General features: G+C 49.3%; 1 protein-coding gene across 1 annotated transcript in view; it reads left to right on the top strand.

Annotated features, from left to right (window-relative positions):
- Window positions 1-8,136: 8,136 nt before the first annotated feature.
- Window positions 8,137-11,303, top strand: part of Arhgap23 (Rho GTPase activating protein 23) — an 84,580-nt gene continuing 81,413 nt past the window's right edge. Inside the window, exon 1 of the mRNA XM_078042129.1 lies at window positions 8,137-8,283. Within this exon, the coding sequence (XP_077898255.1) occupies window positions 8,275-8,283 (9 nt within the window). The 5' untranslated portion in view covers window positions 8,137-8,274. The remainder of the gene's footprint in view (window positions 8,284-11,303) is intronic.

The raw sequence follows: 11,303 nt of genomic DNA, 5'->3' as shown, positions 1-11,303 counted from the left end.
AGTAGTGTGTACAGTCTTGCAAATAAAGATGTTGGTTTATATCATTTCCACTTGGCATCATTCATATTAGTGAGGACTGTTGGATTTGTTTGACTAGTTCGGTACTAGTTGAACTTGAGACATAAAACCCATAGGATGAGCAATCTTTAGAGAAACAGTAGGCCAAGTTACCCACTTCTGCCTTCTTCACCGCTACCCCACCTTGAAACCACCTTCATTTCTTGTGTTCCCCACCTGTGCCTTCTAACTACCTTTTTTTGTTTTGGCACCAGGAATTGAACCCGGGGCGCTTAATCACTGAACAACATCCCCAGCTCATTTCTTATATTTTATTTAAAGACAGACTTTTTATATTAAAAACTCACCCTGAGTTGCTGGAATTACAGGTTATCCACCACCACTCCTGGCCCAACACCACTTTTTTTATAAATTTTTTTTTAGTGGTCAATGGATCTTTATTTTATATGTGGTGCTGAGGATCAAACCCAGTGCCTCACACATGCTAGGCAAGCATTCTACTACTGAGCCCCAACCCCAAGTCTTCATCATTTTTATTCTATCACAAATGCACTTCTATCTCATCTCTATAGTTGAGGCTCATGCACATACATACTTATAAGCACATGGCAAATAATGGTGTAGAAGATTTCCCTCTCCATTCCATGTTCCCATGATTGAAGATGAGATGTTCTTAGTTGCTTTCAACCCCTCATAGTATGAACATTTTTATTATTTATTTATTTATTTATTGTACTGGAGATTGAATGCAGGGGTTCTTAACTACTGAGCCACATCCCAAGCCCTTTTTTTAATATTTTATTTTGAGTCAGGTTCTCTCTAAGTTGCTGAGACTGGCTGAACTCACAATCCTCCTGCCTCAGCCTCCTGAGCTGCTGAGATTACAGGTGAGCACCACCATGCCTGGCTAGTGTGAGCATCTTCTGGGTAGTGATTCTGATGCATATTTGTGCCACATGGTTTTTGAAGCAGACTGTTTTCCCATGAGGCTTGTCAAAGGCACAAGAGTTCATTCCAGCTCAGGAAAGGCCCTACTGGGTTATTATTGATCTCTAATGGGGCCCTTTCCTGAGTGATTTTCAAGAGGATTTGTGCAGGGTTATGCTATGCATGGATCTTTATTGAAGCTGCTTCATTACCATATCCTTATTTGAGCAATCCTTCCCCCACCCCTTGGTACAGGGAATTGAACCTGGGGTACTTAAACACTGAGCCACATCCCTGGCCCTTTTTATTTTTATATTTAGAGATAGTCTCGCTAAGTTGCTTAAGTCCTCACTAAATTGCCGAGGCTGTCTTAGAATTCATGATCCTCCTTCCTCAGCCTCCCTAGTTGCTGGGATTAACAGCAGGTACCATCACACCTGTTTACCCAGACAATTTCAGCAATTTCCCAACTGGTCTGCTTGCTTCCTTTCCCTTTGCAGTCTTTTTAAAAGATCTTGAAAACTGAAGATGTGCTATGTCACTTCCTCAGGATAAAATCTTCAGTATCTTACCTAGAGAAGACCTAAAGAAGAACATATCAACTCAGCCTGCCTTTCAAGGCTATTTTTCCTTTCCCTGCCACACATGCTGCAGTGTGTGACCAGAAACCCCCCAGACTGATCTTCAACCACCCCTTCAACCACTTCCTTCAGATTGTTTTCTCTGTCTGGAGGATCCTTACCTGTTACTGTCTCTGCCTGCATAATTCCCGCTCATCTTTCAAGGCCTTGCACTAGGATCACTGGAATTTTTCACAAGTCATTTCTAGCCAAACAGATGGCTGTTTTTACTGTGAAGCCATGTGTTCACTACCTGCTTGCACCACGGTGACCTCTGGAGACACAGAGTCTGTATCCTGTTCATCTATCTCCTATCTCCAGAGCCTGGAACAGTTTAAAAGATGTGCCTCATGGTAGGTGAGTTGAGGAAATAGGATCAGCCCTCTTTCCCAGGAATGTTGCTTATTTTCCTTGTTCTCTAGTCAAGCCAGTCCTTGAACTTAGGACACGGGACCTAGTGCATACCGGATAACTTGATTGTATAAAGGCAGGATTTTTTTTAGTCACAAAATGTCAGTCTTCTACAGGGTTTTCTCAAAAGGTTGAATCAGTGGTTGGAGTAGGAGTGTGAATGATAGGAGACAACTGAAACAAGATATTCTGGAGGTGGGAGGGAACCACTTCCTCCTGGTGTCATAGAAGATAACAGAACTGTCACTGCCCTTTGGATGGAAGATACTGCTGATCTAGAGTCAGCAGGCTTTGTCCAGTGACCAGAAGTCATGGCAAATGCCCACTGCTTCCTCCTGAGCTCTCATTTATCAGAAGCCTGGTATATAAAGAGAACTCAGCCCAGGCACCCTTCCACTTCACATCCCTGACTCCTTAGCTCATCCCATGGGTGTCAAGGCCTGGCTTTTCCCTTACCCCTTCTGAGAAAATTGGTTTTATCTCTGTGCCTTTAAGCTGCAGATTGAGGGGTGATAGCATAACTGGAGAATGAGAGAGTAGCTGTTTTAAGCTGGGTTACAGCTAGTGGTGTTGATTTTTGCAAGAGATAGACATTGCTTTCTCCTGGATGTGGGGCCAATATTTCTTTGATTGCGGTGCTATATGTAGAAGTTGCATGAGCCTGATTTTAGACACAAACTCCTATTAGAGGGGAAAGTGGGCTCTGTTTCTTGCTCACCTCTGTAATTCCCCGCCCACCACCTAGTCCAGCACTGTGGCTAGCACACAGGAAGATGCCTCATGAGTGTTTGGTCCAGACCAGGAGGAGAGGAGGCAGTGGTGAAAGATCCTCTGGGCTGGAATACTCTGGGCCTGAGTGGGGGGGTGAGGTGGGGGCAACTATATTGGATGGAGAATGTACATGGTAAAGATTTTTGGCAATGCTGGCAAGGGAAGTACCCAGCATTTTATTTTATTTATTTTATTCTTTTTATTTATACCTTTATTTTATTTTTTATATGGTACCGGGGATGGAACCCAGTGCCTTGCAAGTACTGTACCACTGAGCCACAACCCCTACCTAGTACCCAGTATTTTAATGTATTGTGAAAGGGGAGGAGGCAGTAGGATACAGTGCAGTGGTGCCCATTCAGGGCAGGAGCTTTATGGTTTGAATCACTTGGCCAACTTTTTCACACCTGAGACACCACCCTCGGCTCTCAGGGGTGGGTGGGAAGAGGAGGTGGTAAGGACAGCAAACTTCTCAGATGCATTCAGGGCTCCTCCTACACCTATCAATACCCTGAGAGGACCTGGCCCAGGACTGGCTGGCTACTGGACTTGGGGTTCCAGCTCCATTACCAGCTGGTTATGTGATTTTTCTTTTTAAGTATTTTTTTAAAGTGTCGATGGACCTTTATTTTATTTATTTAAACGCAGCGCTGAGAATAGAACCCAGTGCCTCACACATGCGAGGCAAGCGCTCCACCACTGAGCTACAACCCCAGCCCATGGTTATGTGATCTTCAGCAGTTCGATGATTTTTTTTTAAATTTGTTTTCTCCTCTTTAAAGGGGGGGAGAATATTATTACCTGCTCCATGTGTGAGCAAGTGAGATAATGCCTGCAAAATGCTCAGTACATCTTAAGCACTCAATAAACAGCCACAAGCAATAATCCTGAGCGTTGTAATTAGAGGTCTTTTGAAAAGAACGACCAAGAGCTTTCTGCTTTCCCAAAGGCAGGAGGGAGGACGCCCAGACTTCTGGAGCCGCTCCCTGGAGGCTGCAGAGGGGCTGGCTCTAGGAGGAAGGGAGGAGCTCGGGGAGGTCCCGCCAGGTAGGGCGGGTGCTGGGGCTGACGGCGAGTGGGTGGAGCCGATGAGTCCTTGGGCCTCTCCTGCCACCTAGCGGTCCTCTGGGCTAGGCCACCCAGCTGTCTCTCCAGGTCTGGGCGGTGGGCGAGGCAAGGCTTAAATAAACAGCATCTCCCGTCCTCTTCTGAGGCCCCACTATATGCCCTGCCCCCTCGGGATCCTGGCTCATCCCACATTCTTCACCTGGCCCTGTTGGGTGGGATAAGACCCCTCTTTCCAGGTGGAGGGAGAGGGGGAAACCTTTGTTCTCTAGGCTCCCTGGCAGAGTAGAGAGCTTAGGCAGGCCCTCCCATGCCGTCCCTACCCGGGGGGCTGGTGGATGCCATCCTCTCTCCCGGCCCCCGCTAGCTAGCTTGACGACTGATAGTGGGATACGTGGGGACCCAGGCTGGCTCAGGTCGGCCTTTGGTTCTATTTCATTCTATCAGTATGTACCGTTTTGTGCATACAATTTCTCCGGAAGATTTTGCCCTTTGTCTCCAGGACCACAGGAGCAGGGATAGAGACCTGCAGTCCAAGGCCAGCGGGGGATGGGGCGCGCAGACAGCTCTAGTCTGGGTTTCTCATCATCCTTCTCCCTGCAGGGAGGTGCCACCCTGTGAGGAGGCTGCCTGCAGTGATGTCCTCATTGCATCATGTCACTCCTGTTTCCAAGGTGGCTGTGCTTATTTGGGGAGGGGTCTGGCCCCTGTGTGAGAGGCTTTGGAAGGAGGCTAGGAACCACCAGAAAGAGACACATGTTGGGCTGTTAATCCAGGATCAGGCATCCACAGCACCTTGTGTCCACCCTGCTGCCCGCCGACCTTCCCACCCTGACACCCACTCTTCCCCTCTCAGCCTGGCAGCCTCAGCTGCACCCGGCCAGGATTGCATCATCGTTGGCTTTGTTCTCAGAGCAGCAGGTGCAGGAGTGGGGCCCACAGCCTGCTGCCCCCCTTCCCTCTCATTGCCTTCACTCCCTCCTGGGTAATCCTCCTCCTTCCTCCCTTCCCAGACCCATGGCACCCCGGGATTTGTCAGCCTTATCCAGGGCTCTCTCTCAGCTCCCCAAACAGAGGGAAGGAGACTGGGAGGCAGGGAGGAGAACCAGGCTGGAGACTGCCCTCCATCACTGTGTTCCTCCCAGAGAAACACCTGGTTGAAGCCAGGGTATGGCCTCCCAGAATTGGGTAACAAGGTCAGAAATTGTCACCTGCTGATTTGAAACTAATAATAATCAACAAATTAATTACTTCAGCCTTTATGAAAGGTATTTAACTTCTGTTGGTCATTTATGTGGACCAATAACTTTCTACCCACTTATTGTCATTCCTGGTTTACAGAGAGGAAGCTAGAGCATAGAACACTTGCCCAAGACCATACAGCTACCAAATGGCAGACCTTGGAGATATATATATATATATATATATATATATATATATATATATATATATATAAGAAACATTTTCTTTATTCATTCATTTGTTGAAGGGCATCAACATGTTGGTTCCATGGCTTAGCTACTGTGAATTGAGATGCTATAGGGCTGGGGATGTGACTCAAGCGGTAGCGCGCTTGCCTGGCATGTGTGCGGCCCGGGTTCGATCCTCAGCACCACATACAAACAAAGATGTTGTGTCCGCCAAAAGCTAAAAAATAAATATTAAAAATTTTTTAAAAAAAGAGATGCTATAAACATTGATGTGGCTGCATCACTGTAGCATGCTGATTTTAAGTCTTTGGGGAATGTATCATGGAGTGGGATAAGTGTATCAAGTGGTGGTTCCATTCCAAGTTTTCTTTTTTTTATTTATTTATTTTTAGTTGTAGATGTACACAGTATCTTTATTTATTTATTTTTATGTGGTGCTGAGGATCAAACCCAGGGCCTCACACATGAGAAGCAGGCCCTCTACCACTGAGCTACAGCCCCAGCTGTAGTTTTCTGAGGACACACCTTGGATTTGAATTTTTGTAACTCGAAGCTTCACCAAGACAGGGTTGGAAAATTCAATGGTAACCAGACTTAGACATTTTCTTTAAAAGGGGCCTTTGCCCAGGGCATTCATTAAGAGATAAGAGTATCTTTTTTTTTACTTTATCAATGAGGTAAAATAAGATATACATCAAGTGACCTGGGCTGAACCCTGATGCCACTCCCTGTTCCCCACTCTCCCACCTGAGACAGTGCTATTGCTGCAAGTCCTGGTCTATGTCAGGAACAGACAAGCAAGAGCTCATTGGGGGTCCAGCCTTCCATAAGAGGAAGTACTGCAAGGTTGCACACATCTACACCAAAGGCAGGAGATGATGAATGATCCCATCACTTAATTTTTTCCAAATATTTGAGAAATATTGCTTAGTCCATTAGTAAAGTTATTCTTCACATGAAAGGAAAATATATTTGGTCTGTTTCAAGAACTCAAATCCATTCCTCGTCTTTAAAGGAACTCTGCTTGTGAAGTTTCCTGTGGTGGTCCTCAGGGTATGTTGATAAAATAGTATTGGGGCTTAGCAATCCAGCCACCATGGTTTTGGCTATTAGGAGTCTAGTCCTGAGAACCAGCTAAGCATCTGTGAGGACAGACTGTCCCTGACCTTGCAAAGCCCAAAACCAGAATTTAGGCTTTGCCATGCAGCAACTACTTCAGAGCTCAGCATACGTGGCTACTGTTGCCACCTCCTGTTTTCTTACACTTCCTAGGCACAGAAAGAGAACCAGAGGGAAGCCAAAGGGAAAGAATGGAGCCTGGCTTCCATAGCCAGGGCCCAGCTCTGCCAGGGTCTGGAAGAGGCCAGTTGGGGGGAGGAGGGGAGGGATAGACATGCTTGCTGGCTGGCACTCTTCTGTCTCCAGTCTCTTTAGTTCAGAACAGACTTCCTCTGAAAGGACAAAGGGCCCCATTGACCCCATAGCCTTGTGACCCCACCCAAGTCTGCCATCCCCTCCCCAGGCAGCCAGCAGGGCCCTTGGGGAGCAAACAGGGGGCATGAGGCTGCTTAGAGGGCAGGCAGGGGAGCTGAGAAAGGGTGCAGCCAGGAGGGCGGGGAAAATAGGGAGTGCATGGGCAGTGCCCACTGGATCCCCATCAGGGGTGGCCAAGTGTGAGGGACTTCTAGGACTCTTGGCTGTAGTCCCAGGAGCAAAGCTGCCAATACCTCACAGAGCCAAAACATGGAAGGACCTGAGGAGTCCAACTTCAGTCCCCAAATGAGCCTCCTGAGAGCTGGGGGCCTCGAGCCCACATTCCTGTCTTCCTGCCTCCAGCTTGCCCCCCCACACCCAGCCTATAAAGCCCCCTTTGTCTGGCCCACGGAGGATCTTAACTCTCCCACCCTCTGGTGGCTAAAGAAGAGGCCAGGGCTTGGTGAGAACTGGTGAGGCCACCTTCATGCCAGCCTGAACACTGGCCTGAAAGCTCAGGCGTCCCCAGGGCTGAAGACTCCACCTCTGCCCTGGGCAGCATGCCTGCCTCTCACATGCCTGTTCATGTGATGCCCCTTTCAGTTTTGCCCTGCCCTATCAGGGGCAGGACACAGGAGAAGTGGGCAGTCAGGAGCTACCCTGTTGGGAGCTGTCGGTGGGACAGGGATGCCACTTCCTTGGGCTTCATCAGAGAGGTTGCCCCACAATCCTCAGGTCAGGTTCCTCTGGGGTGGATCTGGGGGTTTAAATGCCCCTTCTCCAGTAGTGGATCAACAACAGGTCCATGTCCTCCTCCTGCTTGGCACATGACTGGAATGGTGGGCGACAGGAATCTCTGTTCTTGTTCCCCACCCCCAGGCGAGAGCCTCAGAACACATTTGAATATAAGCTGGACCCTGGCAACAAGGAGTAGCCCTCCCCTTGCTTCACCCAGGAGGGCATACAGTGTCTCCCTGTGTTCCCGGCTGTGGGTGTGCCTTGCTTCTCCCAGACAACCTCTGAAGTGACCTAAGAGACAGTAGGTCTGGGCCATGGGGTCAGCTCTGCCACCCAGCTACTTGGTGACCTTGGACAAGCCCCTTTCTGGCGCCTATAAAATGAAGGGTGGGTTCCTTCTGACTCCGATGACTCTCAGGAATAAGAAGAGGGGCTCCCCTTGAAGAGAGTCTTCTCTCCCCTGCCCCCTAGACAGGCACAAGGGTGGAGGCAGCAGGAGCTCTGGACATATGAGGTCGTGTGTGTACTGTGTGTGAGACTGAGCGTGTATGACCCCAAGTATGTGAGTGAGTGACAGCGTGTGAGCGGGCAAGTGTGCTCCTGCGTGGGGGGGGGGGGGCTGCCCCGGGGTGGGGGAGGGGGCGGGCGGAGGGGCGGGGCCTGCTGGCGGGGCGGGGCCGGGAGGGGGCTCTGGCGGCTGCCACCAGGCGCTTCTTGCGCGCGGTCGCTGGTGCAGCTGCCCCTCCAGGGCGCATGGAGGGGCCGCTGCCCCCTGCGCCCCCGGGGGCCAGCGCGGCGACGACGGCATAGTCCGGCGCAGCATGGAGCAGGTCAGCGCGCGCGGGGCGTGGGTGTCTGTCTGAGAGCAGAGGGCTGCGGGTGTTGTGACCGGGTGAGGGTGGGCGCGCCGACAGCAAGGGGACCCTGCCACATGGGAGGGGTTAGGGCGCGGGAGCTCTGGGTGGGGCCGATGTGACACGGAGCTGGTGAACACACACACACACACACACACACACACACACACACACGCGCGCGCGCGCGCGAACACGCATACACACTCACACACACAGGTGTGTATTCCCCCATCACTGACATTCAGGGTGGCGCGTGCAGAGGGTGCACTTCCCACCCCCTCTTCCCAGAAAGAGAGCACCCTCATTTAGAAGCTCCCATTCCCGTTCGGGAAGGTCCCAGCCCCTGCGCTCCGAACCTGGGCTTGAGGTGGGTGCAGGTTCTACAGAATGAAGGGTGATCAGAATGAAGGGTGATACCGGGTGGGGGATGGCTACCTGCCATACAACTGCGCTGCCCTCCAGACCCCCCAGTGAGACCTCAAGACACAGCTGCCCCTCCCCCTCCACATCAAGGGGCTTTTCCCAGCCAGGCTCCCTCCTTCCCAGTTACGGCAGCTGCAGCAGCTGCTGCCACCATTTCATGGCAGTGAGAAGATGGGGTGGGCTGGCTCTTCTCATGCGCCCCAAATACACAACTGCAGTCCCAACAAGGAGGGGGCTGCCTTTCTTTCATGCAGGCACTAAGGGTGCAGAGCTGGGCGTAGTGGCCCCCCCAGTCAGAGTTCTCATCTCTGAAGACAAGCCCAGACAGTCCCCAGGGGTAAGGGGGGGGGGGAATCTATCTTGGCTTGAAATCTCCTGCTGTAGGAGGACAGCAGATGACAGGGGGCAGAGTGATCTGGCTGTTGCTCCTGGGGTGGCCTTGCTTTCTTCTCAATTTCCACTTGGAAACTGGGGTGGCATTTGGGGTGATGAAATGGGTTTTTCTGTTACTAGGTGTGCCTTTAAATGCTGAACAGACCCACAACCTCCTCCTTTCCTTGCCCCAAGCTCTTTGAGCGCTGCTTAGCCTAAACTAGTGGCCAGTTTCCCTGGGCTCTGGGACCCCTCCCCACCAGAGCTCAGGCCTCCTACACAGTGGTAGAGGGAGTTGTGCATAGGATGATAGTAAGGAGCCAGGGGATAGGGTGATCCTAAACTCTGGGGGCTTGGGGAGAGGCACCAGGGAGGCATGAGTGTTCTGGGCATCTTCCCTGAGTTGAGCGAGATGGTTGGGGTGGGGTTGTGGGCTGCTCTAGTCTCCAGGCCTGTTTGGCATCTTGGTCATTAATTTAAATGACCAGTGGCAGCTCCTTGGAATACTAGACCTGGCAGTGGAAAGGGGACTCAATTCCTCATTATCTGAGTGGAACACACAAAAGCAAGGGGTGGGGCGTGCCAGATGCCTCTGAGTTGCCTATTATAAAATAATTAATTTTATGTTATGTGACCTTCACCTAAATTTAAAAATAAAAGAAAAAAAAAAAAGTAGGCCTAGGGGCCACCACTGTTTCCTGTCTCCTGCAGCTAAGGGGCCCATGTGCCCCGTCATTAGCCTTTACCAGCCTTCCCTACCTGTCCTGGCAGTCAGTCACTTTCCTTTCCCACAGGACAGACCAGACCAAGCCTGCACCCCAAGCCCTCCACTGAGAGGAAAGTCAGGACATCCAGCTCCTGTTTTGGCTCCATCAAGAATCTCTGGGAGACAGTGCACACCTGTAATCCCAGCTGTTTGGGAGGCTGAGACAGCAGAATCACCAGTTCAAATCCAGCCTCAGCTGGAGCTGGGGTTGTGGCTCAGCGGTAGAGTACTTGCCTAGCATGTGTGAGGCCCTGGGTTCGATCTTCAGCACCACACACACATAAATAAGTAAATAAATAAAGGTATTTTGTCTGACTACAAATATTAAATATTTTAATTAAAAAAATCCAGCCTCAGCAACTGCAAAGGCATTAAACAACTCAATGAGATCCTGTCTCTAAATAAGATATAAAATGTGGCTGAGGATGTGGCTCAGTGGTTGAGTGCCCCTGAGCCCCTGAGTTTAATCCCTAGTACCAAAAAAAAAAAAAAAAAAAAAAAGAATCTCTGGGAGATCAGGCAAAGTGGCTCAGGCCTATAATCCCAGGGACCCAGGGAAATGGCAAATTTGAGGCCATCTTGGGCAATTTGAGACCCTGTCTCAGAAAAACAAAAACAAACAAAAGGCTGGGGAAGGCTGGGGATGTAGCTGTAGCTCAGTGCTAGAGCATCCCCTGGGTTTAATCCCCAGTACTGAAAAGAAAAAGAAAAAAAAAGTTACCAGGAGGCCTTGGATATGCATTCCCTTTCCAGATTGCTGTGAAATCCCTGCCAGCTATGCCTAGGTTCTTTTTTTTTTTTTTTTTTTTTTAAAGTGCTAGGGATTTAACCCAGGATTATTTTACCACTAGGCTATATGCCCAGTCCTTTTTATTTTTTATTTTGAGACAGGGTCTCACTAATTTGCTGAGAGCCTCACTAAATTGATGAGACTGACCTTGAACTTTCCATCCTCCTGCCTCAGTCTCCCTAGTGACTAGGATTACAGGTGTGGGTCACCATGCCTGACTCCTTGCATGTAAATTTTACCTTGTTTTAAAAAATAAGAAGGATTTTGATTATCTACATACTTTGGTATGTATGGATGAGGTAAGGTTATGAGAAATGGCTAGAATGTATGCAGAAGTGATTCCAGTGCAAAATCACACACAGTGGGTCTCCATCTATTCTGTGTCCATGGATTCAACCAACTGCAGATTGAAAATATTAGTAAAAAATTATGTCAGTACTGAACATTAGAATTTCTTTCTCATCATATCTTTAAAAAATTTTTTTTAGTTGTAGACAGACACAATACCTTTATTTTATATATTTGTTTTTTTGTGGTGTTGAGGTTAGAACCCAAATGCTCAACAACTGAGCTACAACCCCAGCCCTCTCATTATATCTTTTCTGAAAAAAAATTTTTAGTTGCCAGGTGCAATGGTGCACGCCT

This window comes from Ictidomys tridecemlineatus, chromosome 3 (genome assembly GCF_052094955.1).
Source record: "Ictidomys tridecemlineatus isolate mIctTri1 chromosome 3, mIctTri1.hap1, whole genome shotgun sequence".
NCBI classification, from domain to species: Eukaryota; Metazoa; Chordata; class Mammalia; order Rodentia; family Sciuridae; genus Ictidomys; species Ictidomys tridecemlineatus.
The sequence above is the reverse complement of the archived record's forward strand: the minus strand, read 5'-3'. Positions and strand labels throughout refer to the sequence as shown.